At 40.5% G+C, this 26,934-nt stretch overlaps 1 protein-coding gene across 1 annotated transcript in view; it reads left to right on the forward strand.

The window, feature by feature from the left end:
* The window catches only part of LOC112224651 (ribosomal protein S6 kinase alpha-2), a 35,128-nt gene extending 12,800 nt beyond the window's left edge, over nt 1–22,328 (forward strand). The window contains exons 7-21 of the mRNA XM_024388336.2: nt 814–851; nt 997–1,139; nt 7,801–7,871; nt 8,024–8,112; nt 8,994–9,058; nt 9,478–9,580; nt 10,913–11,046; nt 14,891–15,016; nt 15,396–15,485; nt 17,307–17,465; nt 19,096–19,257; nt 19,338–19,414; nt 20,517–20,634; nt 20,817–20,954; nt 21,421–22,328. Coding sequence (XP_024244104.1) covers nt 814–851; nt 997–1,139; nt 7,801–7,871; nt 8,024–8,112; nt 8,994–9,058; nt 9,478–9,580; nt 10,913–11,046; nt 14,891–15,016; nt 15,396–15,485; nt 17,307–17,465; nt 19,096–19,257; nt 19,338–19,414; nt 20,517–20,634; nt 20,817–20,954; nt 21,421–21,546 — 1,639 coding nt within the window. The 3' untranslated portion in view covers nt 21,547–22,328. The remainder of the gene's footprint in view (nt 1–813; nt 852–996; nt 1,140–7,800; nt 7,872–8,023; nt 8,113–8,993; nt 9,059–9,477; nt 9,581–10,912; nt 11,047–14,890; nt 15,017–15,395; nt 15,486–17,306; nt 17,466–19,095; nt 19,258–19,337; nt 19,415–20,516; nt 20,635–20,816; nt 20,955–21,420) is intronic.
* The last annotated feature ends 4,606 nt before the right edge of the window (nt 22,329–26,934 follow it).

Consider the following 26,934-nt stretch of genomic DNA (forward strand, 5'->3'; position numbering starts at 1 on the left):
TACTGATCGAGGAGCTCAAACAAGGTTGCTGCTCTGTGTTGCTGCCTTCTCCGTGCCTATAAAACATCTACATGTCTCTGGTGCAATCAAGGCAGCATCTGTCTGTCTTTTCCGTGAGCACATCCTTCTGTTTATTCTGAAAGTGCTATCAGAGGGCTTGTACAGTTGATGGAAACGTTTGACGACCTCCAAATGCATCAGTCAAGGAAACATTTAGGCCCCTGAGATGTGAAAAGTGTCTACTTTTCCATCAACCTCTATTTTTCATGTTAACAATGTGGAATGCAGGACTAGTAAATTGGCTCTCAGGGGGATTTGATGAGAGGAAATAAATTAAGAGCTCTCAGCCTGCTCCTTGATTTCCCTCTCCAATGGGAATAATTCATGCGTGAAGGTGTCGCGTCTTTACAGGTTTCATTTTATTTACAAAAATAAATTTCATTAGTATATACTCTTACCCAGAGCAAGTTACAGTAGCAAGTGCATAGATTTTTCCCAATACTGGTCCTCCATGGGAATTGAACCCACAACCTTGGCATTGCAAGCACCATGCTCTACCAACTGAGCCACAGTGGATTTGCAGTGGACTTCATTTTTTTGAAGGGCAAGCTATTCCCAGCTTTACTGTTGATGATTAATGACAGCAACCCAAGGGCACAGTGTGCTGTGCACAAATCCATTTGTTCTAACAAACAAACACTCAATAAATGTGTGGGTGACATGTACTGTGCAGAGAGGTGTAAAGATTTTATATACAGTGTTTCTATTATACAGATATACTGTATACTGATGTGACATTCCTTCCCTCTACAGTATCCTTCTTGACGAGGAGGGCCACATCAAGATTACAGGTGACTAAAAACCGTTTTGATAAGAGATTAGTAGCGTTAGTAGTCCCTTGGAATAGCAGTTGTCTCTCCTCTACATTGAATACATTAAGCCCATTGCTGGTGGCCGTTTTCCGCCGTCTTTAACATCAGTCCCTTTGTTTTTTAGATTTCGGGCTGAGTAAAGAGGCAACAGACCATGACAAGCGAGCGTACTCCTTCTGCGGGACGATAGAGTACATGGCCCCTGAGGTGGTCAACAGAAGAGGACATACACAGAGTGCTGACTGGTGGTCATTTGGCGTCTTAATGGTATGAACCTCCCTCCCTTTCTTTTGATAATGCATTACACACATACTATAGCTATTGGTTGGCTGCAATGTTGCTGCAACGCAATCTCCAGGGCAGAGTTTCATATCGTACAATTATTCTTGAATCCAGTATGTGGACGTAGCACTACGCATACAGCCTGTACGACCAGATGTGGTATCTTAATTTGATCACTTTGTTGTTGCAGAAAATTCTCCTTCACAGCAGGAACTGCAAATTTGTAGTGTTTTCCAGGTTTAAAAAGGCTTCTAAAGTTTGTAATTTCCACTTTAACATTTTAGACTTGATTTGCCCTAACGAAAAATGTATCAACCCTATAAAAATATACATTAATTATAATCGACCTTAAATAAATAACTGTTCCTTTTCATTTTGTATTAGCACTTTGCATTTTCACTTTTTGTATTTTTTTGAGCATAGATTAAGTTAATGATATTATTTTTGCATCTTGGCTTCCTTGGGGTATTCCTCCTCGTGCTTTTGAGTATGAGTACTCTTTGAACTCTTTACAGATATGTTCTCTCCCACGCACTGGCCGCATTTCGTTGTAGCCTGTGCGCAAGCCCTCATACTTGCTTTCTACTTCCCATTAATTATCATCCACATAATAATTCACATATCCTGTTGCTGCAGGATTGTATTCCTGCTGTGGGAAACTGGTCAAATTAAGATAGTACATCTGTATACTCCAAATGTGGATCTTAATGCATCACACAAAAGATGCATAATAATGACTATGCATACGGGTATGGTAGTAGTTCACTACTAATACGTCATACATTCATCTCTTCAGTCCTCTTAAATTACAAGATGAATGCGGATTGAATAGAGCCAGACATGGTATAATCAGGTTGCTGCTCACTAATCCACACATTACTCAACTACCTGTAGCTGCGGGCAAATGACCAAATCGCCCTCTAGTGGTCTCATGGGTGGAATGTTAATCATCCTTTTCATTATTCCATAATAAATAAACATTATTATTTTTTAAACAGTCAAATCCGGTGTTTTTATGTCAATCGGTTTTGTTATATTTCAGTCTTTTGTGATGTGTAATACTGGGATGCAAAATCAAACATGAATACATTTCAACTCTAAATCTTTTATTTTTTATTTATTTCACCTTTATTTAACCAGGTAGGCCAGTTGAGAACAAGTTCTCATTTACAACTGTGACCTGGCCAAGGGGTGACCATTGAAATATACCTGCTGGAGCATGTACTATGGGTGGGTGTTGCTATGGTGACCAGTGAGCTGAGATAAGGTGGGACTTTACCTAGCAAAGACTTATAGATGAGCTGGAGCCAGTGGGATTGGAGATGAATATGTAGCGAGGGCCAGCCAACGAGAGCATACAGGTAGCAGTGGTGGGTTTGGTGACAAAACGGATGGCACTGTGATAGACTACATCCAATTTGCTGAGTAGAGTGTGGGAGGCTATTTTGTGAATGACATCGCGGAAGTCAAGGATCGGTAGGATGGTCAGTTTTACGAGGGTATGTTTAGCAGCATGAGTGAAGGAGGCTTTGTTGTGGAATAGGAAGCCGATTCTAGATTTAATTTTGGATTAGAGATGCTTAAAGAATGTGGAAGGAGAGTTTATAGTCTAACCAGACACCTAGGTATTTGTAGTTGTCCACATATTCTAAGTCAGAACCGCCCAGAGTAGTGATGCTAGTCGGGCGGGCGGGTGTGGGCAGCGATCGGTTGAAGAGCATGCATTTAGTTTTACTAGCATTTAAGAGCAGTTGGAGGCCACGGAGGGCATGTTGTCCGGCATTGAAGATCATCTGGAGATTTATTAAAAGTGTTCAAAGAATGGCTAGAAGTATACAGAATGGTGTCGTCTGCGTAGAGGTGGATCAGAGAATCACCAGCAGCAAGAGTTACATCATTGATATATACAGAGAAAATAGTCAGCCCGAGAATTGAACCCTGTGGCACCCCCATAGAGATTACCAGAGGTCCGGACAACAGGCCCTCCGATTTGACACACTGAACTCTATCTGAGAAGTAGTTGGTGAACGAGGCGAGGCAGTCATTTGAGAAACCAAGGTCTTCCGATAAGAATGCGGTGATTGACAGAGTTTAAAGCCTTGTCCAGGTCGATGAATACACATGCACAATATTGTCTCTTATCGATGGCGGTTATGATATCGTTTAGGACCTTGAGCGTGGCTGAGTTGCACCCATGACCAGCTCAGAAACCAGATTGCATAGCAGAGAAGGTACGGTGGGATTCGAAATGGTCGGTGATCTGTTTGTTAACTTGGCTTTCGAAGACTTTAGAAAGGCAGAGCAGGATAGATATATGTCTGTAACAGTATGGGTCTAGAGTGTCTTCCCCTCTGTAGAGGGGGATGACCGCGGCAGCTTTCCGATCTATAGGGATCTCAGACGATATGAAAGAGAGGGTGAACAGGCTAGTAATAAGGGTTGCAACAATTGCGGCACATAATTGTAGAAAGAGAGGTTCCAGATTGTCTATCTCAGCTGATTTGTAGGGGGTCCAGATTTTGCAGCTCTTTCAGAACATCAGCTATCTGGATTTGGGTTTTTTATTTTTATTTTTTTATTTCACCTTTATTTAACCAGGTAGGCTAGTTGAGAACAAGTTCTCATTTGCAACTGCGACCTGGCCAAGATAAAGCATAGCAGTGTGAACAGACAACACAGAGTTACACATGGAGTAAACAATTAACAAGTCAATAACACAGTAGAAAAAAAAGGGGAGTCTATATACATTGTGTGCAAAGGCATGAGGAGGTAGGCGAATAATTACAATTTTGCAGATTAACACTGGAGTGATAAATGATCAGATGGTCATGTACAGGTAGAGATATTGGTGTTTAAAAGAGCAGAAAAGTAAATAAATAAAAACAGTATGGGGATGAGGTAGGTAAAAATGGGTGGGATATTTACCGATAGACTATGTACAGCTGCAGCGATTGGTTAGCTGCTCAGATAGCAGATGTTTGAAGTTGGTGAGGGAGATAAAAGTCCATTCGTTCCAGTCACAGGCAGCAGAGAACTGGAACGAAAGGCGGGTGAAGGAGAAGCGGGTGGGGGGGCTTGGGTACGTTGCTGCGGGAGGTGCAGAGCTGTTGGCCGGGGTAGGGGTAGCCAGGTGGAAAGCATGACCAGCCGTAGAAAAATGCTTATTGAAATTCTCGATTATCGTGGATTTATCGGTGGTGACAGTGTTTCCTAGCCTCAGTGCAGTGGGCAGCTGGGAGGAGGTGCTCTTATTCTCCATGGAATATTGGGGTCCCAGAAATTTTTGGAGTTTGTGCTACAGGATGCACATTTCTGTTTGAAAAAGCTAGCCTTTGCTTTCCTAACTGACTGTGTATATTGGTTCCTAACCTCCCTGAAAAGTTGCATATCGCAGGGGCTATTCGATGCTAATGCAGTACGCCGCAGGATGTTTTTGTGCTGGTCAAGGGCAGTCAAGTCTGGAGTGAACCAAGGGCTATATCAGTTCTTAGTTCAATCTTTTTTGAATGGGGCATGCTTATTTAAGATGGTGAGGAAAGCACTTTTAAGGAATAACAAGGCATCCTCTACTGACAGGAAGAGGTCAATATCCTTCCAGGATACCCAGGCCAGGTCGATTAGAAAGGCCTGCTCGCTGAAGTGTTTTAGGGAGCGTTTGACAGTGATGAGGGATGGTCGTTTGACCGCGGACCCAGTACGGATGCAGGCAATGAGGCAGTGATCACTGTTATCCTGGTTGAAGACAGCAAAGGGCAGGTTGGTCAGGGTGATATCTATGAGGGTGCCCGTGTTTACGGATTTAGGGTTGTACCTGTTAGGTTCCTTGATCTTTTGTGAGATTGAGGGCATCTAGCTTAGATTGAAGGATGACTGACTGGGGTGGTAAGCATATCCCAGTTTAGGTCACCTAACAGTATTTCTGGAAAGGTGGATTTTTAAAAATAGAAGCTCGAACTGTTTGGGCACATACCTGGATAGCATGACAGAACTCTGCAGACTATCTCTGCAGTAGATTGCAACTCCGCCCCCTTTGGCAGTTCTATCTTGGCAGAAAATGTTGGAGTTGGGGATGGAAATTAGAGAATTTCTGGTCCTTCCTAACCAGGATTCAGACACGGCTAGGACATCAGGGTTGGCAGAGTGTGCTAAAGCAGTGAATAAAACAAACTTAGGGAGGAGGCTTCTGATGTTAACATGCATGAAACCAAGGTTTTTACGGTTACAGAAGTCAACAAATGATAGTTCCTGGGGAATAGGTGTGGTGCTGGGGTCTATAGGGCCTGGGTTAACCTCTACATCACCAGAGGATGAGTAGGATGAGGGTACGGCTAAAGGCTATAAGAACTGGTCATCTAGTTCTTTGGGAACAGAGAATAAAAGGAGAAGATTTCTGGGCATGGTAGAATAGATTCAGGGCATAGTGTACAGACAAGGGTATGGTAGGATGTGAGTACAGTGGAGGTAAACCTAGGCGTTGAGTGACGATGAGAGAGGTTTCGTCTCTGGTGGTACCAGTTAAGCCAGGTGAGGTCTCCGCATGTGTGGGGGGTGGGACAAAAGAGCTATCTAAGGCATGTTGAGCGGGACTGCGGGCTCTACAGTGAAATAAAACAATACGAACTAGCCGAGGCAGCAGTAGACAAGGCATATTGACATTCAAGAAAGGCATAAAGCAATCACAGGTGTTGATCGGGAGAACTAAGACAACAACGGGTAAATAGCGATGAATGGGCAGAGCGGGTCAGTTGTGCACATACAGGACCTGAGGTCAAGGCTGGGGATAAACCAAATGAGGTACCGTGTTATCGAAACAGTCCAGGGGGCATCAGCTGTGTAGCGGAGTGATCATAGGGTCCAATGAGCAGCAGCAATGAGTGAGTCGGGGAGCCGTTCGGTAGTCACTACTATGGTCGGCGAGCGGGACATGGACAGGTGTTTTCTTTTTTTTAAGCCTATAACCGTGTGTGAGGTGTATATTTTTGTTTCAGAGTAGATTTGTTTAAGACTACCAAGAAACACTCTGTGTGACCTTGATTTAGCCCACTGCAGTAAAATGCAAAAAAAACAAGGGACTGCCTCTAGTTCTCCACTTTCTCTAAAGTACAAGGGACTGCCTCTAGTTCCTTTATATTTCCCTAATGTTTTCAAGGCTCAATACTTTAGTCTCGCATTAAAACCAGATCAATACAAACCTCGTCAAATGTATTCCTTTAGGGTACAGAATTTGGGCCTAGTATTGATTTTGTGCTCTATTTCAGAATCCTATCCTGGATTTTCTATTTTCTTACCTTTGATATTAAACACTCCATTGTTGAGGAAGAGCTTTAAAGTAAGCATTTCGCTGGACTGTTTACACCTGTTGTATCCTGTGCATGCAAAAACATTTACTTTGATTTGATTTTATAACACAAGCTCTGCTCTCTCCTAAAGAAAAGCACCAGGCACTCTTACTGGTTTCACCTGGCTCTCCATCTGCAGTGCTAGAAGAAGAGCATGTGTAGTAGCTGGAAAATATTATTTTTCCTATATCATGCCCTAGTATAGTGAGTTAGCCAGCCAAGATGTCTGGCATAACTACCTCACTTGATATGCCAAACACCTAGTCCTCAAAGCAAACAGCAATTGTGAGTCATCTGTGACACTGCAGACCTGGGCAGCTCCTCAACTTCCCTCATTTCGTACAGCAATAATCAGGAAATGAAAAGTCATTGCACTGTAATGTTTTTTTTGTAACACTTAACGTATGAGAACCATATGAAAATAGAAATAATGTAGACAGGAAAATCGAATTTCCTCTAGAGCAGAGAAGAGCTGGTTTATTTATGTAAATGAATTCTGAGTTGAGCTCAATTCAAACTGATAAGGGCACCCTGGCTGTGGGGGATTGTTTTCGAGGAATCAATCAATGATGTAGCAGAGGCACACAAACACACACACAGCAAATTGACTTTGTTTCAAGTATTGTCAGATGATTATATTGTCAGAAAGCATTGAGCCATCTAATGCTCAACACGTGAGCATGGCCGCTTGAATTTGTATTCACACTCACATACAGCTGTAGAATCCTAATTTGACCTATATTGTCACAGCAAAATAATCTTGCACCAACAGGATTTTAATGTTAAGTCCATAATATTGCTTGATCGGTGGTTAGGCTAAAATTAGGCTACATGAAAAGTGCAATACTGTTAATGTAACCATGTGTTAGCGTGGGTTTTCAGTGAATTTATGTAAATAATGAAGCAAAAGAGTGATCAAATTAGGATCCTACATCTGTAGATTAAATGTTACATAAAGGGAGACATAAGGACAGGAGCTAGCATCAATGCAAGCTTTTAATGTTGAGTGCTATTGCACATTCATTTTAATGGTTGAAGAAGTTGATGACAACAGTTTGATTGTAGTATTTTCAGCATTTTCACAGCTTTCCTGTGTAGCTCAGTTTGTAGAGGATGGTGCTTGCAACACCAAGGTTGTGGGTTTGATTCTCATAAGGGACCAGTATGAAAATGTGTGTCCTCACTACTGTAAATCACTCTGGATTAAGAGTGTCTACCTAAATGTAAGTAGAAGCTGTTCAAATTGTGGTGAAATACATTAGATTGATTTGTAAATTGCCATTGACATTTTTTATCTTTGATTTCAGTTTGAAATGCTGACAGGATCTCTACCATTTCAAGGCAAAGACCGCAAGGAAACAATGGTCCTGATACTGAAGTAAGATACTATACTGACAATGTCTATGGCAACTACCCCAGGAAGAGTAGCTGCTGCCTTGCCAACAGCTAATGGGGATCCCTTATAAATACAAGACTATATATGAAATAATATTTTTTTCTGTGAAATAACTTTTTTATCCTGTTTCGTAGGGCAAAACTTGGCATGCCACAATTCTTAAGCCCAGAGGTGCAAAGTCTAATACGGGCCCTCTTCAAAAGAAATCCTGCCAATAGATTAGGTATGTAGTCAAGAGCATTACTAAAATGTGTCTTTTCACATGATCCATTCTATTCATCAATTGGAAGACAAATTTACAGCATTAGATCAACCTTTTCTCATTTATTAAATGGGACACAGTAGACAGCATTGAAATCTGAATCTTAGGATAGTGCAGGCTAGAGGGCACAGTTACTGTATGTTTTCTCTTACCCATCGGTAGAAGCTGGTTGGCCAGTGGTGGGACTGAATATCGTCATATGAATCACTTCCTCCGTGATTTATAAGATAGAGAGTAAATTCACCGAGACCTCTTCAAACTGGAGTCATTCTTTATGTATCATTACGGGAAATATTAGTCATAATTTACCTAAAGCTGAGAGGTTATATGTGTTATATGCATCTATATGAGCCTTTATAAGACATGTATATGAGCCTTTATAAGACATGTATATGAGCATGAATATGAGCCTTTATAAGGCATGAATGTGAGCCTTTATAAGGCATGAATATGAACCTTTATAAGGCATGAATGTGAGCCTTTATAAGGCATGAATATGAACCTTTATAAGGCAGGAATGTGAGCCTTTATAAGGCATGAATGTGAGCCTTTATAAGGCATGAATGTGAGCCTTTATAAGGCATGAATATGAACCTTTATAAGGCAGGAATGTGAGCCTTTATGTATTACTGTATAGTGCTTATATGTTATGTAGCCACCACCGGAGACCCTAGTTAAATAAAATGGTCTAGATAGTGTAGCTAATATTACCCATAATACCCCATATTCTCACTGAAAGAGCAGAGATACTTGAGATAGAATTTTAGTAAGTGAGAAATTTACAGCCCAGTGAAGCTAAAAAGAGTATTCAATCTAAATGTCCTGGTGTATTTTACTGTTAGGTGCTGGACCAGATGGAGTCGAGGAGATTAAAAGGCATAATTTCTTTGGAAATATAGATTGGAATGTGAGTACAATGCTTCTCGTAACCTTTTCTAGAAATCATTAAAGGCAAAGATGACCATCCATTGCTTTTTGATATGTCCTGAGGATTTCCTTTGGATTGTTGTACTTTCATACAAGAAGTGAAGGTATTTTACCTCGGACTTTGTACCTACTAAGTAGAGAGGGAAGAAAACAAGATAATTGAAAGCTTTCTTCTTTCCAAGAGGACAATTTTCTGTACAGTATTTGGGTTGAAACATAATCTATTTTTACTCTCAGAAGTCACTGACCTATTTCTCTTACCTTGTTTTGGTTTTTGGTTGCCATACTAACAGATCAAGCAAAGAGACATACCAAATCACCATGGATTAAATGTAGCTCAATACTAAATGGAAAAATTAAAGTAGCATTTTACCTTTCCCCCTCATGGTGAAACCACAGAAGCTTTACAGAAGAGAGATCAAGCCTCCATTCAAACCAGCAGTGGGCAGGCCAGAAGACACCTTCCACTTTGACCCCGAATTCACCTCCCGCACACCAACAGGTGATTAGTAATTGTAGGTGAAGTAGTTCAGCCCGTTGGCGTGTGTGGTGTGCGTTTGTGTGTGTGTGTGTGTGTGTGTGTGTGTGGGATGTTGCCACATAATTTCATTAATCATGATGTTATGTTTCATTTCATGCCGTTTGCTTCTCTGTTATGCTGTTTACTCAAAATAATAATTTCTCCATGCATCTGTGTTCCACACACAAACTGACATCAATTTGCTGTTAAATTACTGACAAATAACCCCCTCTTTTATATCGACATAAAGAACACTTCCATATCGACAAAGTCAACCAGCCACAACCCTCTGAAATGATTATATCATTCAATGAGTGCAGTTACATGCACACAATAATATGATTATTGTGAATAATCAGATTAATATAATAGTTTGACTTAAACGTTTGCATGCTTTGCAAGAAGATCGATTTTCCTAATAATCCTGTTTCCAAGGTCACATCTGAAATCAGACTTCCTGGTGGGACTTAAATAAATGCAGAAAATCACCAATCAGAATGAATGTTCTACCATGTTATTTTTCTGAAGCATATTTGATTCTGAGTTCGGACATATAACGTTTATATGTGAAAACCATTCATACGTTTTTCCAAACTCAGTTCACTCTCGCAGCGCAAAAGAAGGCAGCTCATGCTGCTCATGCTGCTCATGCTGCTCATGCTGCTCATGCTGCTCATGCTGCTCATGCTGCTCATGCTGCTCATGCTGCTCATGCTGCTCATGCTACCACATGGCCATATCAAATCCACTGCTACAGTATAACTCTGATTTAAAGCATTTACATGTCCTAATCATTTGAAAGAGTGCTCAGAAAACCAGGCGTTTTAATCGCTGTGTGCTTACTTCCATTATGACTTTATGCCGATTTAAGATGAGCAGAGTAAGGTGTTTACTCATTGGGACTATTTGGCCTACACTACAATGCTATATTTGGCCTACTGCCATAATCAGTTGAATGTTGAATTATTAGTGTGCATGGAAACGTACTCAATGAATCCTAGTCCATGTGCAAAGGAAATTTGGTACAAAAGTACCAATATTTAACCTCATATATCAGCTGCTAGTGTGCAAAGTCAGTAGCTGTAGCTGTACATAAAGGTTAAATAATAATAATAAAAAAGACCCTATAGGCCACATCTGTACACTACAATGGGACTGCCCCTCAAAAGTAAATTCATGATAAATTACATTAACTCAACAATGTAATGTATTTCCAGTTGCTAATATGTCCAAGTTCCCATGTCTGTCCTGTTCTCCCATCAGACAGTAGAGGTTGTAACAGGTTCTGTACCATCTGTCACCTTCTCCCATCAGACTCGCCTGGCATCCCTCCCAGTGACAACACACACCAGCTCTTCAGAGGGTTCAGCTTCGTGGCCACTAATCTGGACCAGGACCAGTCTATTGCTGAAATACAGCAGAACTCAACAGTCAACCCTATTGTACAAGTGAGTATGCTAGAGGGAGAGGACTAATCAACTCAGGTATACAGCTCCTCCATCAACCATATAAACTTATTAAATACTCAAAGGAATATTTGAAACAATAAAAAATATCAATATTTTTTAGATAATATGACATCCTTCAGGCAATTGTCTTTTTATATATATTTTCAATTGTCCATGAATTAAATGTAACCACCAAATGGACGTTGGTGTCTCTATAGTCTCAACTTCAAGGGGAATATCAAGCCTTGTTTTTGAAACTGTATGTACAAATGAAGAAGAAATCAATATGATATCAGGAAGGAACCTCATGGGGATGTCCTAGCATAACATCATAATACATTAGATTAACCACTTTCGATACTCTATTCAGAAAGTGTTGAGTAAAGGAATTAAAGGCTGATTATCTGCTTTATGTAAATCATTCATATAAATAATTGATACTTTTTTTGGTGCTTCAGGGAGACCCCTTTCCTTTGGACTATATGTGTATGGATTACCTGACCTATCAGCTTAGTATCAACTACCACTCTTACCTGACCTATCATCTTAGTATCAACTACCACTCTTACCTGACCTATCAGCTTAGTATCAACTACCACTCTTACCTGACCTATCAGCTTAGTATCAACTACCACTCTTACCTGACCTATCAGCTTAGTATCAACTACCACTCTTACCTGACCTATCATCTTAGTATCAACTACCACTCTTACCTGACCTATCAGCTTAGTATCAACTACCACCCAGATTTACCTGACCTATCAGCTTAGTATCAACTGTACCTGACCTATCATCTATCCACCACCTTTACCTATCAGATTAGTATCAACTACCTTACCTATCATCTTAGTATCAACTACCACCCTTACCTATCAGTATCAACTACCACCCTTACCTATCAGTATCAACTACCACCCTTACCTATCAGCTTAGTATCAACTGCCACCCTTACCTGACCTATCAGCTTAGTATCAACTACCACCCTTACCTGACCTATCAGATTAGTATCAACTACCACCTTTACCTATCAGATTAGTATCAACTGCCACCCTACCTATCAGCTTAGTATCAACTGCCACCCTTACCTGACCTATCATCTTAGTATCAACTACCACCTTTACCTATCAGATTAGTATCAACTGCCACCCTTACCTATCATCTTAGTATCAACTACCACCCTTACCTATCAGCTTAGTATCAACTACCACCCTTACCTATCAGCTTAGTATCAACTACCACCCTTACCTATCAGCTTAGTATCAACTGCCACCCTTACCTGACCTATCAGCTTAGTATCAACTACCACCCTTACCTTACCTATCAGATTAGTATCAACTACCACCTTTACCTATCAGATTAGTATCAACTACCACCCTTACCTATCAGCTTAGTATCAACTACCACCCTTACCTTACCTATCAGATTAGTATCAACTACCACCTTTACCTATCAGATTAGTATCAACTACCACCCTTACCTATCAGATTAGTATCAACTACCACCCTTACCTATCAGCTTAGTATCAACTACCACCCTTACCTGACCTATCAGCTTAGTATCAACTACCACCCTTACCTTACCTATCAGATTAGTATCAACTACCACCTTTACCTATCAGATTAGTATCAACTACCACCTTTACCTATCAGATTAGTATCAACTACCACCCTTACCTATCATCTTAGTATCAACTACCACCCTTACCTATCAGCTTAGTATCAACTACCACCCTTACCTATCAGCTTAGTATCAACTACCACCCTTACCTATCAGCTTAGTATCAACTACCTCCCTTACCTATCAGCTTAGTATCAACTACCACCCTTACCTGACCTATCAGCTTAGTATCAACTACCACCCTTACCTTACCTATCAGATTAGTATCAACTACCACCTTTACCTATCAGATTAGTATCAACTACCACCCTTACCTATCAGCTTAGTATCAACTACCACCCTTACCTTACCTATCAGATTAGTATCAACTACCACCCTTACCTATCAGATTAGTATCAACTACCACCCTTACCTATCAGATTAGTATCAACTACCACCCTTACCTGTCAGCTTAGTATCAACTACCACCCTTACCTGACCTATCAGCTTAGTATCAACTACCACCCCTACCTGACCTATCAGCTTAGTATCAACTGCCACCCTTACCTATCAGCTTAGTATCAACTGCCACCCTTACCTGACCTATCAGCTTAGTATCAGCTTACTATCAACTACCACCCCTACCTTGGGGCAGCAGGTAGCCTAGTGGTTAGAGCGTTGGGCCAATAACCGAAAGGTTTCTGGATCGAATCCCTGAGCTGACAAGGTAAAACATTTGTTTTTCTGCTCCTGAACAAGGCAGTTAACCCACTGTTCCCCGGTAGGCCGTCATTGTAAATAAGACTTTGCTCTTAACTGACTTGCCTAGTTACATAAAAAAACAGCATCTGATGAATTCAATTTATTTTACGTGGTGACAGTGGTGAGATGGAGGTGATCCCCATGGTCTTTTGTTTTAACCATCTCAGCCACTGCTCCAGAGAAGGCCTCTCGTGTCCTGCAGCGCACAACAACACATCCACTCACATGAATAACAACATAACTGATTCTACCAGATGGTTCATACCTGAGTGAGAAAGTCACTCACTAGAAAGGCCTCCCAGTGCCCTCAGGCCTCAGCAAAGCATATTGATTTGTGGTAGCACATAGTTCCGTCGATGACATCATGGCCATGTGCGCTCTGCCGTGGCAACGCTCTGGGAACATTTTGATCCTCTGCTTTTTCCATTGTATTGAACAAGTGAGGTTAGAAGCTGCTGCAGTGTGGATGAATAAGCCAACATCTCTCATAGAACACAATAGACTAGCATGGAATGTCCTGCAGACCACAAGGTGAATGTGTGAAACCAAGAGAGACTATTACTCTAGTGATGTGTGAAACCATGATAGATTATTACTGTAGTGATGTGTGAAACCATGATAGATTATTACTGTAGTGATGTGTGAAACCATGATAGATTATTAATGTAGTGATGTGTGAAACCATGATAGATTATTACTATAGTGATGTGTGAAACCATGATAGATTATTACTGTAGTGATGTGTGAAACCATGATAGATTATTACTGTAGTGATGTGTGAAACCATGATAGATTATTAATGTAGTGATGTGTGAAACCATGATAGACTATTACTATAGTGATGTGTGAAACCATGAAAGACTATTATTGTAGTACATTCACATTTTCAGTTCACTTTTCTTGCTCTCGTTTGTGATTTGACATACAGCCATGAAAGAAGAACACTTCCTAAATCTCCACATGTAAAATCACATAAAATCACATTGTGTGTAAAAGCACACAATCTCCGTGCTTCTACACCTGCATTGCTTGCTGTTTGGGGTTTTAGGCTGGGTTTCTGTACAGCACTTTGAGATATCAGCTGATGTACGAAGGGCTATATAAATACATTTGAATTGATTTGATTTGATTTGATACATCACAAGAGAAAGGAGAAATGCGACCAAAGTGCACTCAGGCAGAAACACTGTTCACCTAGAATGTTCTTCAAGGACCATCATTACCAGGGGAATCATTTGATAGCTTTGGTAGATCTGTTTTGAAAACCAGTATGCTCCATTTTGCATATGAAAAAGGCTTCCCTGGATATGTCTGAGGATTATAGAAGGACTGATGGATTCCCTAGTCTGCCAGAGCAGGATTATAACATGAGCGAAGAGTAAGGAAGTCTGTTGACAAGCTTACTGGAGCATGATTATGACCAAAGGCTTTTATGTAAAATATGCTTAAACGTATTTGTGATGGCTGGACATGTTTGTCATTTCAGCAACTTCATGGGACCAACATCCATTTCACAGATGGGTATGAGGTAAAGGAGGAGGTGGGCTTGGGGGCGTACTCTGTCTGCAAACGATGCATCCACAAAATCACCAGTGTTGAATATGCTGTCAAAGTAAGTGAACCGTATGGGTAGATTTTTCAAGGGGAATGTTTATGTATAGATAGTTTATCATTCTTAGAGAAGGTAATTCTTTTCACGACTCGTCAGTTACATGAAACAGCAGCATATACAACAAAGGGACGTTACGATCACTGCAAAGACTCCAGGTTGATGTACGACCTTTAATTATTGCAGCCTTGTGATGTACTGTATATAGGCTACCCATTGCACTTCAACAACTATAAGCCTTTCAACTATAATATAGTTTCCCTTAGGATGATTCACGCAGCGACAATGATTCTGTATGTTGTGCAGACGATGCTCTGAGTTACACATTTTATCATGAGGGAACCAAGCAGTTGTAATTTAACAGGGGGGGTGTCTCTTTCAGATCATCGACAGAGTTAAGAAAGATCCATCTGAGGAAATTGAGATTCTGTTGAGATACGGGCAGCATCCAAACATCATCACGCTGAAGGATGTATGTCATCATTCAATGACTCCCATACACACGCACATGCTGAAAGCCCCCCATAAGGGCAGAGAACCTTGCCAGTTTGCATACCTAAGGAAAAATGTGCCCCTGCAAACTTCATTGAATTTTCACTGACCCTAATATTTCATTTTATCTTCTACAGTTGAAGTTGTAAGTTTACATATACTTAGGTTGGAGTCATTAAAACTTGTTTTTCAATCACTCCTCAAATTTCTTCTTAATAAACCATCGTTTTGGCAAGTCGGTTAGTACATCTACTTTGTGCATGACACAAGTAATTTTTCCAACAATTGTTTACAGATGATTTAATTTATAATTCACTGTATCACAATTCCAGTGGGTCAGAAGTTTACATAAACTAAGTTAACTGTGCCTTTTAAACAGCTTGAAAAATTCCAGAAAAAGCTGTCATGGCTTTAGAAGCTTCTGATAGGCTAATTGACATAATTTGAGTCAATTGGAGGTGTACCTGTGGATGTATTTCGAGGCCTACCTTCAAACTCAGTGCCTCTTTGTTTGACATCATGGGAAAATCAGCCAAAAATTGTAGACCTCCACAATTCTGGTTCATTCTTGGGAGCAATTTCGAAACGCCTGAAGGTACCACGTTCATCTGTACAAACAATAGTACGCAAGAATAAACACCATGGGACCACTCACCCATCATACCGCTCAGGTGCTAAAAGTGCAAATCAATACCAGAACAACAGCAAAGGACCTTGTGAAGATGCTGGTACAAAAGTGTATATCCACAGTAAAACAAGTTCTATATCAACATAACCAGAAAGGCCGCTCAGCAAGGAAGAAGCCACTGCTCCAAAACCACCATAAAAATGCCAGACTACGGTTTGCAACTGCACATGAGGACAAAGATCATACTTTTTGGAGAAATGTCCTCTGGTCTGATGAAACATAAATAGAACTGTTTGGCCATAATGACCATCGTTATGTTTGGAGGAAAAAGGGGGAGGCTTGCAAACCGAAGAACACCATCCCAACCGTGAAGCACAGGGGTGGCAGCATCATGTTGTGGAGGTGCTTTACTGCAGGAGGGACTGATGCACTTCACAAAATAGATGGCATCATGAGGGAGGAAAATTATGTGGATATATTGAAGCAACATTTCAAGACATCAGTCAGGAAGTTAAAGCTTGGTCGCAAATGGGTCTTCCAAGTGGACAATGACCCCAAGCATACTTCCAAAGTTGTGGCAAAATGGCTTAAGGACAAGAAGGTCAAGGTATTGGAGTGTCCATCACAAAGCCCTGACCTCAATCCTATAGAAATGTGTTGGCAGAACTGTAAAAGCATGTGTGAGCAAGGAGGCCTACAAACCTGACTCCGTTACACCAGCTCTGTCAGAAGAATGGGCCAAAATTCACCCAACTTATTGTGGGAAGCTTGGGGAAGGCTACCCGAAATGCTTGACCCAAGTTAAACCATTTAAAAGACAATGCTACCAAATACTAATTGAGTGTATGTAAACTTCTGACCCACTGGGAATGTGATGAAAGAAATAAAAGCTAAATCATTCTCACTACTATTATTCTGACATTTCACATTCTTAAAATAAAGTGGTGATCCTAACTGACCTAAGACAGGGATTTTTTACTAGGATTAAATGTCAAGAATTGTGAAACTGAGTTTAAATGTATTTGGCTAAGGTGTATGTAAACTTCCGACTTCAAATGTATGTCCTTATTGGATTTTACTAGCCACTGTTTGTTGGCTGTGTGGACTAGACTAATGTAGTTTTTGGTTCATAAATACCTCCACATGGTATTAAAATGTATTTTTGGCCCCTAGGTCTATGACGATGGGAGGTATGTGTACCTTGTGATGGAGCTGATGAGAGGTGGGGAGCTGCTGGACAGAATACTCTATCAGAAGTGTTTCTCTGAGCGAGAGGCCTCTGTTCTTCTCTGCACTATTACCAAGACAGTGGAGTACCTTCACTCACAGGGGGTCAGTATCATTCATGTACGGGTACAGGGGAGCATCTTCACTCACAGGGGGTCAGTATCATTCATGTACGGGTACAGGGGAGTACCTTCACTCACAGGGGGTCAGTATCATTCATGTACGGGTACAGTGGAGAAGCTTCACTCACGGGGTCAGTATCATTCATGTACAAGTACAGTGGAGTAGCTTCACTCACGGGGTTAGTATCATTCATGTACAGGTAACTGCCAAAATGAAGGAAACACCAACATAAAGTGTCTTAATAGGGGGTTGGGCCACCACGAGCCAGAACAGCTTCCGTGCACCTTGGAATAGATTCTACTTGTGTCTGGAACTAAATTCTTGGGATGCGACACCATTCTTCTAGGAGAAATTCCATCAAAACTGATGGTGGTGGAAAACGCTGTCTCAGGTGACACTCCAGAATCTCCCATAAGTGTTCAATTGGGTTGAGATCTGGTTACTGAGACACACACACCCCTGTGCTCCTTTGAGAACCCTATTTCAAAATCACTGAGATCTCTTCATTTTTTCAAATCAAATCACATTTTATTTGTCACATGCGCTGAATACAATGGGTGTAAGTGAAATGCTTGTTTACGAGCCCTTCGCAACGATGCAGAGTTCAATAATAATACATAGATAAACAGTAACACGAGGAATAACATTAAATAGGTCGCATTTGTAAATGAGAACTTGTTCTCAACTTGCCTACCTGGTTAAATAAAGGTGAAATAAAAAATATAAAAAATACACAAGAATGGAGCTATATACGGGGAGTACCAGTACCAGATCAATGTACAGAAGGAATAGCTATATACAGGGAGTACCAGTACCAGATGAGGTATTTGAGGTAGATGAAGGCAGGATAAAGTGACTAGGCAATAGGATAGATAATAATAAGGTATTTGAGATAGATATGTACATGAAGGTAGGGTCAACTGACTAGGCATCAGGATAGATAAGAGTAAAATATAGTACAGAGTAGCAGCAGCAAATGATGTGTATATGTGTGTTTGTTGTTTTGGTATTGGCGTCTGTGAGTTTGTGTTCTGTCGCTATGCATGTGTGTCTTATGTGTGTGTGCGTGTGTAGTGTATGTGAATGTGTGTGGGTTTTGTGTGAGTGTGTCAGTGTATTGTGTCTGCATGAGTGGGTGTATATAGAGTTTTGGGAGTGTGTACAGAGTCGCTGCAAGATAGGGTCAATGCAGATAGTCTGGGTAACCATTTAATGAACTATTTAGCAGTCTGGCTATTTAACAGTCTTACGGCTTGGGGCTAGAAACCCGGCACCTGTTGGTCCGGACGGTAGCTGAGTGAATAGTCTTCCTCTGGCCTTCCTTCCTCTTCTAGCCATGGTAACCAAAATAACAGGCTACTAGGCATGTTTTATACATGACCCTAAGCATGATGGGAAGTTAATTGCTTAATTACCTCAGGAACCATACCTGTGTGGAACCACCTGCTTTCAATATACTTTGTGTCCCTCATTTACTGGGGTGTTTCCTTTTTTTCTGACAGATACCCATTTTATTCTAGCCGTTACCTATATACGTCCAACTAAAATCTTCATCAAAGTGAAGGAGTAGCACCCCTGGTACATTCCTATTAGCTTATCTGTTTTGTCATAGGTGGTACATCGAGACCTGAAACCAAGCAACCTCCTCTATGTGGATGAAACGGGAGATCCAGAATCGATCCGAATATGTGATTTTGGGTTTGCCAAACAATTAAGGGCGGAAAACGGTCTCCTCATGACACCTTGTTACACAGCAAACTTTGTGGCTCCAGAGGTGAGGAAACATTTGATCTTATTTATTTCAAGTACATCCCTATATTGTGATGTGACACAGATTGACCATGTCTTTCATAGGTCCTGAAGAAGCAGGGGTATGATGCTGCTTGTGACATCTGGAGTTTGGGGATCCTACTCTACACTATGCTCGCAGGGTAAGCCTAATTCACTGGTTTATTTAAACCTGGCAGGGGAAGCCTAATTCACTGGTTTATTTAAACCTGGCAGGGTAAAACCAGTGAAATTAGGTTTACCCTGCCAGGTTTAAATAAACCAGTGAATTAGGCTTCCCCTGCCAGGTTTAAATAAACCAGTGAAATTAGGTTATTTAAACCTGGCAGGGTAAACCTAATTTCACTGGTTTATTTAAACCTGGCAGGGTAAGCCTAATTCACTGGTTTATTTAAACCTGGCAGGGTAAGCCTAATTCACTGGTTTATTTAAACCTGGCAGGGTAAGCCTAATTCACTGGTTTATTTAAACCTGGCAGGGTAAACCTAATTTCACTGGTTTATATAAACCTGGCAGGGGAAGCAACATTTGCACTTTGCTACTTCTCCTGGCTACCACTGATTGAATGACTCATTTTTGGGACAGTGGAGGACAGATTACTTTCTAAGCTGAGGTCGAGTCTGTGGTAGAGTCATTGTAATTGTACTCTTCACAAGCCCAAATCTCTCAGGACCTGCCCTGACAATTTAATGTCCCAGTCTGCGGCTCAGGTTTAAAATCTCTAATCAGGGCATTAGAAAAAAGCAGCATTCTTTCACTGGGTGAAAACTGGTTGAATCAACATTGTTTCCATGTCATTTCAACCAAACAATTCAATGTGATGACGTTGAATCAACGTGGAAAACTGATTGGATTTGAAAACGTAAGGGAATTGTATCTTTTTTCAACCAACTTTTAACCTAAATCCATTGATATGGTGATTTTTTTGTTGTTGTTGATTTCACATTGAATTCACGTTAGTTGACAACTCAACCAAATGAAAATCAAAACTAGACGTTAAACGGACGTCTGTGCCCATTGGGACACTCTTGACGCCATTATTCATATTACTTCTAAAAATAGCTCAGCCGAGGTATTGTAGAATCACACCTCACAAACACCTAGATTTAAGACCCCAAATTCAAACAAACTCACATATATCTTTCCCTACTGTGCAACAGTAAAGCACATTTATTACTGCAGAGCAGGGAAGTTTGATTGAAAAGTGTTTGATTGTCTTTTCCTTCTTCACCCTTGTGTTTACAGCTTCACCCCTTTTGCCAATGGTCCTGATGACACCCCGGAGGAAATACTGGCTCGCATTGGTAGCGGAAAATATGCCCTCACCGGCGGAAACTGGGATACAGTTTCTGATGATGCAAAGGTGCGGTTATTTGTCCTTCATTAATAGCACATCACTGTTTATTTAATGATTTAATAAATCCAGTTCACATCCAATTGTTGTACATGGAAGTTTGAAATGAAATCCCATCCACATTGGTTTAGCTGCAACGCTGCATTTCATAGTGGTCCTAACTAGACTATTTCTGTATTGGGTTCCAATAGGACATAGTCACTAAGATGCTCCATGTGGATCCACACCAACGGCTGACGGCTCCCCAGGTCCTCAGACACCAGTGGATAGTCAACCAAGAACAGCTGTCTCAGTGTCAGCTCATCAGACAGGATGTACAGCTTGTTAAGGTAAGGAGGAAAACCTGATGAAAAGCCCAAACCTGACATAATGTAAGAAGCAACATCATCTGTACGTGTTGCCAATCTCTAGCCTGACTGACAACATTGCTTCACCTCAGCCCAGTGGTTTGACTGATTGACCAGGCTAGTCGATCTTTGTCACTAAGCAAATGATGTTAGCTAATTGTGATAGTTATTGTTTTGCATCACAAGCAACGTTGTCTTCTAAAGCTCTCTGTCTGATGAAAGGTCTCTCACACATGAATTTCTCCTCTGTAGAAGTGCTGTTGTCATTCTACTGCCACCTTGTGTACAGATATACCATTACATGTAGAACTTTTGCATTTTCTACGTCAGCAAAAGTAATTTGAAACCTGCTCAACGTTTCACATACTGTACTTGCTATACCCCCTTTAATTATGCCGTTTTAGAATAGAATAACTTTATATACTTTAAGTGTTTTCTGTCTCCCTAGGGAGCAATGGCTGCAACATACTTGGCGTTGAATCGATCGCCTCTGGCCCCAAAGCTGGAGCCTGTGCAGTGTTCAAGTTTGGCCCAGAGAAGAGGAATGAAGAGACTCACATCCACTTGTTTATAGCACCCTCATAGATGATTCAGGGACAGCTTGAAAATGGGTCAAGGTGCAATGACTTTCATCAGACACTGGTTTAAGTGCCCGTCCAAAGAACCAGGAAGTCTACAGTAGTGGGAACAAGGAGGAGCCACTTGTAACAAGAAGAAAAAAATTGTAGAGAAGATGCATCACATTGTTGCACTAAGACAGGAATCTTTACAGATTTTAGATGCACTCAAAACAAACAAATGGTGGCTTCGAAGACAAAGCAGAATTCTGTTCAAATCTTCTTAAATGTATCATTTGTATTGAAGAAATGTAACATTAATATATTTTATTCGTTCATATTTGCCTTTTCATTTAGGTGGCATCTGAAACTGTTTGTTTGTGAATTGACACATGTGTATTATGTAGAGTATGTTAAGAATGATATTGTCTAGGAGACCAAGTCACCTTATGCAACGTTGAGTTGACACTTTGTCATAATCGCTGTAACAGAAAAGTCTAGAACAGCTTGTAGTTCATAACTACATGATACAAATTTTACGAGATTTTATCGACAGCATCTGTATTTTTCCCTGTGTCTGAAAATAAGCATGTTGGAATGTTACTTTTCTGACACATTGTTCATAGTCTAAAAGTTAAATTACAGCTGCTAAGGATATGTTGGTACATGTTGTAGCATTCCAGAAATCCACAGTTAGTATAGACATTAAAATAAACTGAAATAGCTGAATGAGTACAAGGAGTATACAGTGCATTCAGAAAGTATTCGGACCCCTTGACTTTTTCCAGATTTTGTTACGTTACAGCCTTATCTAAAATTGATTAAATAAATAAAACATCCTCATCAATCTACACACTGCCCGATAATGAATAGCAAAAACATATATATTTTTGCAAATGTACAATGAAAAAAATGGAAATACCTTAGTTACATAAGTATTCAGACCCTTTGCTATGCGACTCAAAATTGAGCTCAGGTGCATCCTGTTCCCATTGATCATCCTTGATGTTTCTTCAACTTTATTGGAGTCCACCTGTGGTAAATTCAATTGATATGACATGATTTGGAAAGGCACACACCTTTCTACATAAAGTCCCACAGTTGACAGTGCATGTCAGAGCAAAAACCAAGTCATGAGGGTGATGTTCGTAGAGCTTCGAGACAGGATTGTGTCAAGGCACAGATCTATGGAAGGGTACCAAAAAATATCTGCAGCATTGAAGGTCCCCAAGAGTGCAGTGGCTTCCATCATTCTTAAATGGAAGAAGTTTGGAACCACCAAGACTTTTCCTAGAGCTGGCCACCCAGCCAAACTGAGTAATCGGGGGAGAAGGGCCTTGGTCAGGGAAGTGACCAAGAAACCCGATGGTCACCCTGATAGAGCTTTAGAGTTCCTCTGTGGAGATGGGAGAACCTTCCAGAAGGACAACCATCTCTGCAGCACTCCACTAATCAGGCCTGTATGGTAGAGTGGCCAGACAGAAGCCACTATTCAGTAAAAGGCACATGACAGCGTGCTTGGTGTTTGCTAAAAGGCACTTAAAGGACTCTCAGACCATGAGAAACAAGATTCTCCGGTGTGATGAAACCACAATTTAACTTTTTGGCCTGAATGCCATGCGTCACGTGTGGAGGAAACCTGGCACCATCCTAATGGTGAAGCATGGTGGTGGCACCATCCCAATGGTGAAGCATGGTGGTGGCACCATCCCAATGGTGAAGCATGGTGGTGGCACCATCCCTATGGTGAAGCATGGTGGTGGCAGCATCATGCTGTGGGTATGTTTTTCAGTGGCAGGGACTGGGAGACTAGTCAGGATCGAGGCAAAGATGAACAGAGCAAAGTACAGAGAGATCCTTGAAGAAAACCTGCTACAGAGCACTCAGGACCTCAGACTGGGACAAAGGTTCACCTTCCAACAGGACAGCAACCCCAAGCAAACAGCCAAGACAATACAGGAATGGCTTCGGGACAAGTCTCTAAATGTTGTTCAGTGGCCCAGTCAGATCCCGGACTTGAACCCAATCTAACATCTCTGGAGAGACTTGAAAATAGCTGTGCAGCGACGTTCCCCATCCATCCTGACCGAGCTTAAGAGAATCTGTAGAGAAGAATGGGAAAACTTCCCAAATACAGACGTGCCAAGCTTGTAGCGCCGTACCCAAGAAGATTCTAGGCTGTAATTGCTGCCAAAGCTGCTTCAACAAAGTACTGACTAAACGGTCTGAATACTTATGTAAAAGTGATATTTCTGTTTTTTCATTTTAATAAATTAGCAAACATTTCTTAACCTGTTTTTGCTTTGTCATTATAGGTTATTGTGTCTAGATTGATGAGGAGGGAAAACAATGTAATCAATTTTAGAATAAGGCTGTAACTTAACAAAATGTGAAAAAAGTCAAGGGGTCTGATAACTTCCGAATGCACTGTATGTCTGCATCAGTAGAGGCTGCTGAAGGAGGACGGCTCATAATAATGTCTGGAACTATGTCAATGGAATGGTATCAACCACATGGAAACCATATTTGATACCATTCCATTGACTCCATTCCAGCCATTACTATGAGCAGCCCTCCCCTCAGCAGCCTCTACTGGTCTGCATCAATCTATAACTTTCAGGTTGGTTCATAAAGTTAGACGTAGTGTACAATATTTATTTTCCGTAGCTTACAGTTCAATATTATTTTCTTTATAAAAATCTAGTGTGCATTATGTTGGATGCTTTTGATAGTTTTGGCAATTTCAAACATAATATTCTACTTTTGTTTTGGGGAGGGGTACTGAAACAGACCCATTTTCAATTGTCAATGCAAGTTATATTTCTTGTGTAAATGTGACTTAAGTTATTGTATCAAACAAATGTATTTATTGTTTCTACATTATCCATTATGTTTGTGTATTAATGTATGTTTATGTCAGTTTGTTTTATTTTTTAATACATGACAGATTTAAGTGTTTTTACCTGATCTGGAATGCACTATGTGATCTGGAGTGCACTAGGTAAATTACTTTTTAGAGGGACGTATTTGTTTTAGTAGCAGATACATTGGTATGCATTTATTAGCATTATATATCAACAAAGATTCATCTTAAAACATTATGGAACCAATATGAGTGGATTGATTTAGTGTTCATATGTTGAACACAGTATAAAACACATACAGTTGAAGTCAGAAGTTTACATACACTTAGGTTGGAGTCATTAAAACTCGTTTTTCAAACACTCCACACATTTCTTGTTAACAAACTATAGATTTGGCAAGTCGGTTAGGACATCTACTTTGTGCATGACACAAGTAATTTTTCCAACAATTGTTTAGACAGATTGTTTCACTTATAATTCACTGTATCACAATTCCAGTGGGTCAGAAGTTTACATACACTAAGTTGAATGTGCCTTTAAACAGCATGGAAAATTCCAGATAATGCTGTCATGGCTTTAGAATCTTCTGATAGGCTAATTGACATAGTTTGAGTCAATTTGAGGTGTGCCTGTGGATGTATTCAAGGCCTACCTTCAAACTCAGTGCCTCTGCTTGACATCATGAGAAAAGCAAAATAAATCAGCCAAGACCTCAGAAAAAACATTGTAGACCTCCACAAGTCTGGTTCATCCTTGGGAGCAATTTCCAAACGCTTGAAGGTACCACGTTTATCTGTACAAACAATAGTACGCACGTATAAACACTAAGGGATCACGCAGCCGTCATACCGCTCGGGAAGGAGACACGTTCTCCTAGAGATGAACGTGCGAAAAGTGCAAATCAATTCCAGAACAACAGCAAAGGACCGTGCGAAGATGGAAATAATAGAAAAAGAAATAAATAGAACTGTTTGGCCATAATGACCATCGTTATGTTTGGAGGAAAAAGGGGGATGCTTGCAAGCCGAAGAACACCATCCCAACCATGAAGCACGGGGGTGGCAGCATCATGTTGTGGTGGTGATTTGCTACAGGAGGGACTGGTGCACTTCACAAAATAGATGGCATCATGAGAACGAAAATTATGTGGATATATTGAAGCAACATCTCAAGACATCAGTCAGGAAGTTAAAACTTGGTCGCAAATGGGTCTTCCAAATGGACAATGACCCCAAGCATACTTCCAAAGTTCTGTCAAAATGGCTTAAGGACAACAAAGTCAAGGTATTGGAGTGTCCATCACAAAGCCCTGACCTCAATCCTATAGAAAATTTGTGGGCAGAACTGAAAAAGCGTGTGCAAGCAAGGAGGCCTTACAAACCTGACTCAGTTACACCAGCTCTGTCAGAAGGAATGGGCCAAAATTCACCCAACTTATTGTGGGATGCTTGTGGAAGGCACCTGAAACGTTTGACCCAAGTTAATGAATTGAAAGGCAATGCTACCAAATACGAATTGAGTGAATGTAAACTTCTGACCCACTGGGAATGTGATGAAAGAAATAAAAGCTGAAATAAATCATTCTCACTATTATTCTGACATTTCACATTATTAAAATAAAGTGGTGATCCTAACTGACCTAAGACAGGGAATTTTTACTCTGATTAAATATCAGGAATTGTGAACAACTGAGTTTAAATGTATTTGCCTAAGGTGTATGTAAACTTCCGACTTCAACTGTACAGTAGAATGCCACCTTGGATGCCTTTATGTTTATGATTTAGATGCAAATCAAGTCGTGAAGAAGCTGTGTGAAACAAACACCAGAAATCCCTACAGTGTTTTCAGTGTACCAACACAATGACATATTATAGAATTACAGGTTGAAAGTACACAAGATTCAGGAATGGTTTATCATTCAACTTAAGCACACAATGGAGCTTTAGTTGCTCCATAATATTAAGAATACAGGATAATATGACAAAACAGGTTCCATAGGATAAATACCACACACTTACCTTTAGAATATTTTCAGAATTTCTAGAATATTTTCATAAATTTGACAGTACAACATGTAAAAAGCATTACAGCCTAATGAACAGTGAGGCTTAACAATTTCTGCTTTCACAAAGCTTAATTGAATAACTACTAAAATACAATATTAGAACCATCGAATCACACAATAGATAACCTTGATCAATGACTCGCCTTGTGCTGCTGTGGCTTTTATATAGATCTGCATACTGAAGGTTCTTCTGAGAAGATATTTATTCAAAGAGTCTCCTGTTCTGTGTTGTTCAGTCACTAAGCCCTCAAGTGAGGACACACTATTGTCTCAAAACCCCAGTAAAGTAAGTAGCTAAAAAGTAACATTGTGAAACTCGTGCTAGTAGGACTGTACATACTGTATAGGTTACTTAACTATGTTCCTTGTATTGGCAGTGCATGCCAAAACTTTACAAATAAATCAAGTGGGAAAGAAACTCTGTTGTGTTGATATTTTGTGATGATAGTCACAGGCATACACACAGTGACCCTTAT

The sequence above is a fragment of the Oncorhynchus tshawytscha genome, linkage group LG25 (genome assembly GCF_018296145.1).
Source record: "Oncorhynchus tshawytscha isolate Ot180627B linkage group LG25, Otsh_v2.0, whole genome shotgun sequence".
Lineage (NCBI taxonomy): Eukaryota > Metazoa > Chordata > Actinopteri > Salmoniformes > Salmonidae > Oncorhynchus > Oncorhynchus tshawytscha.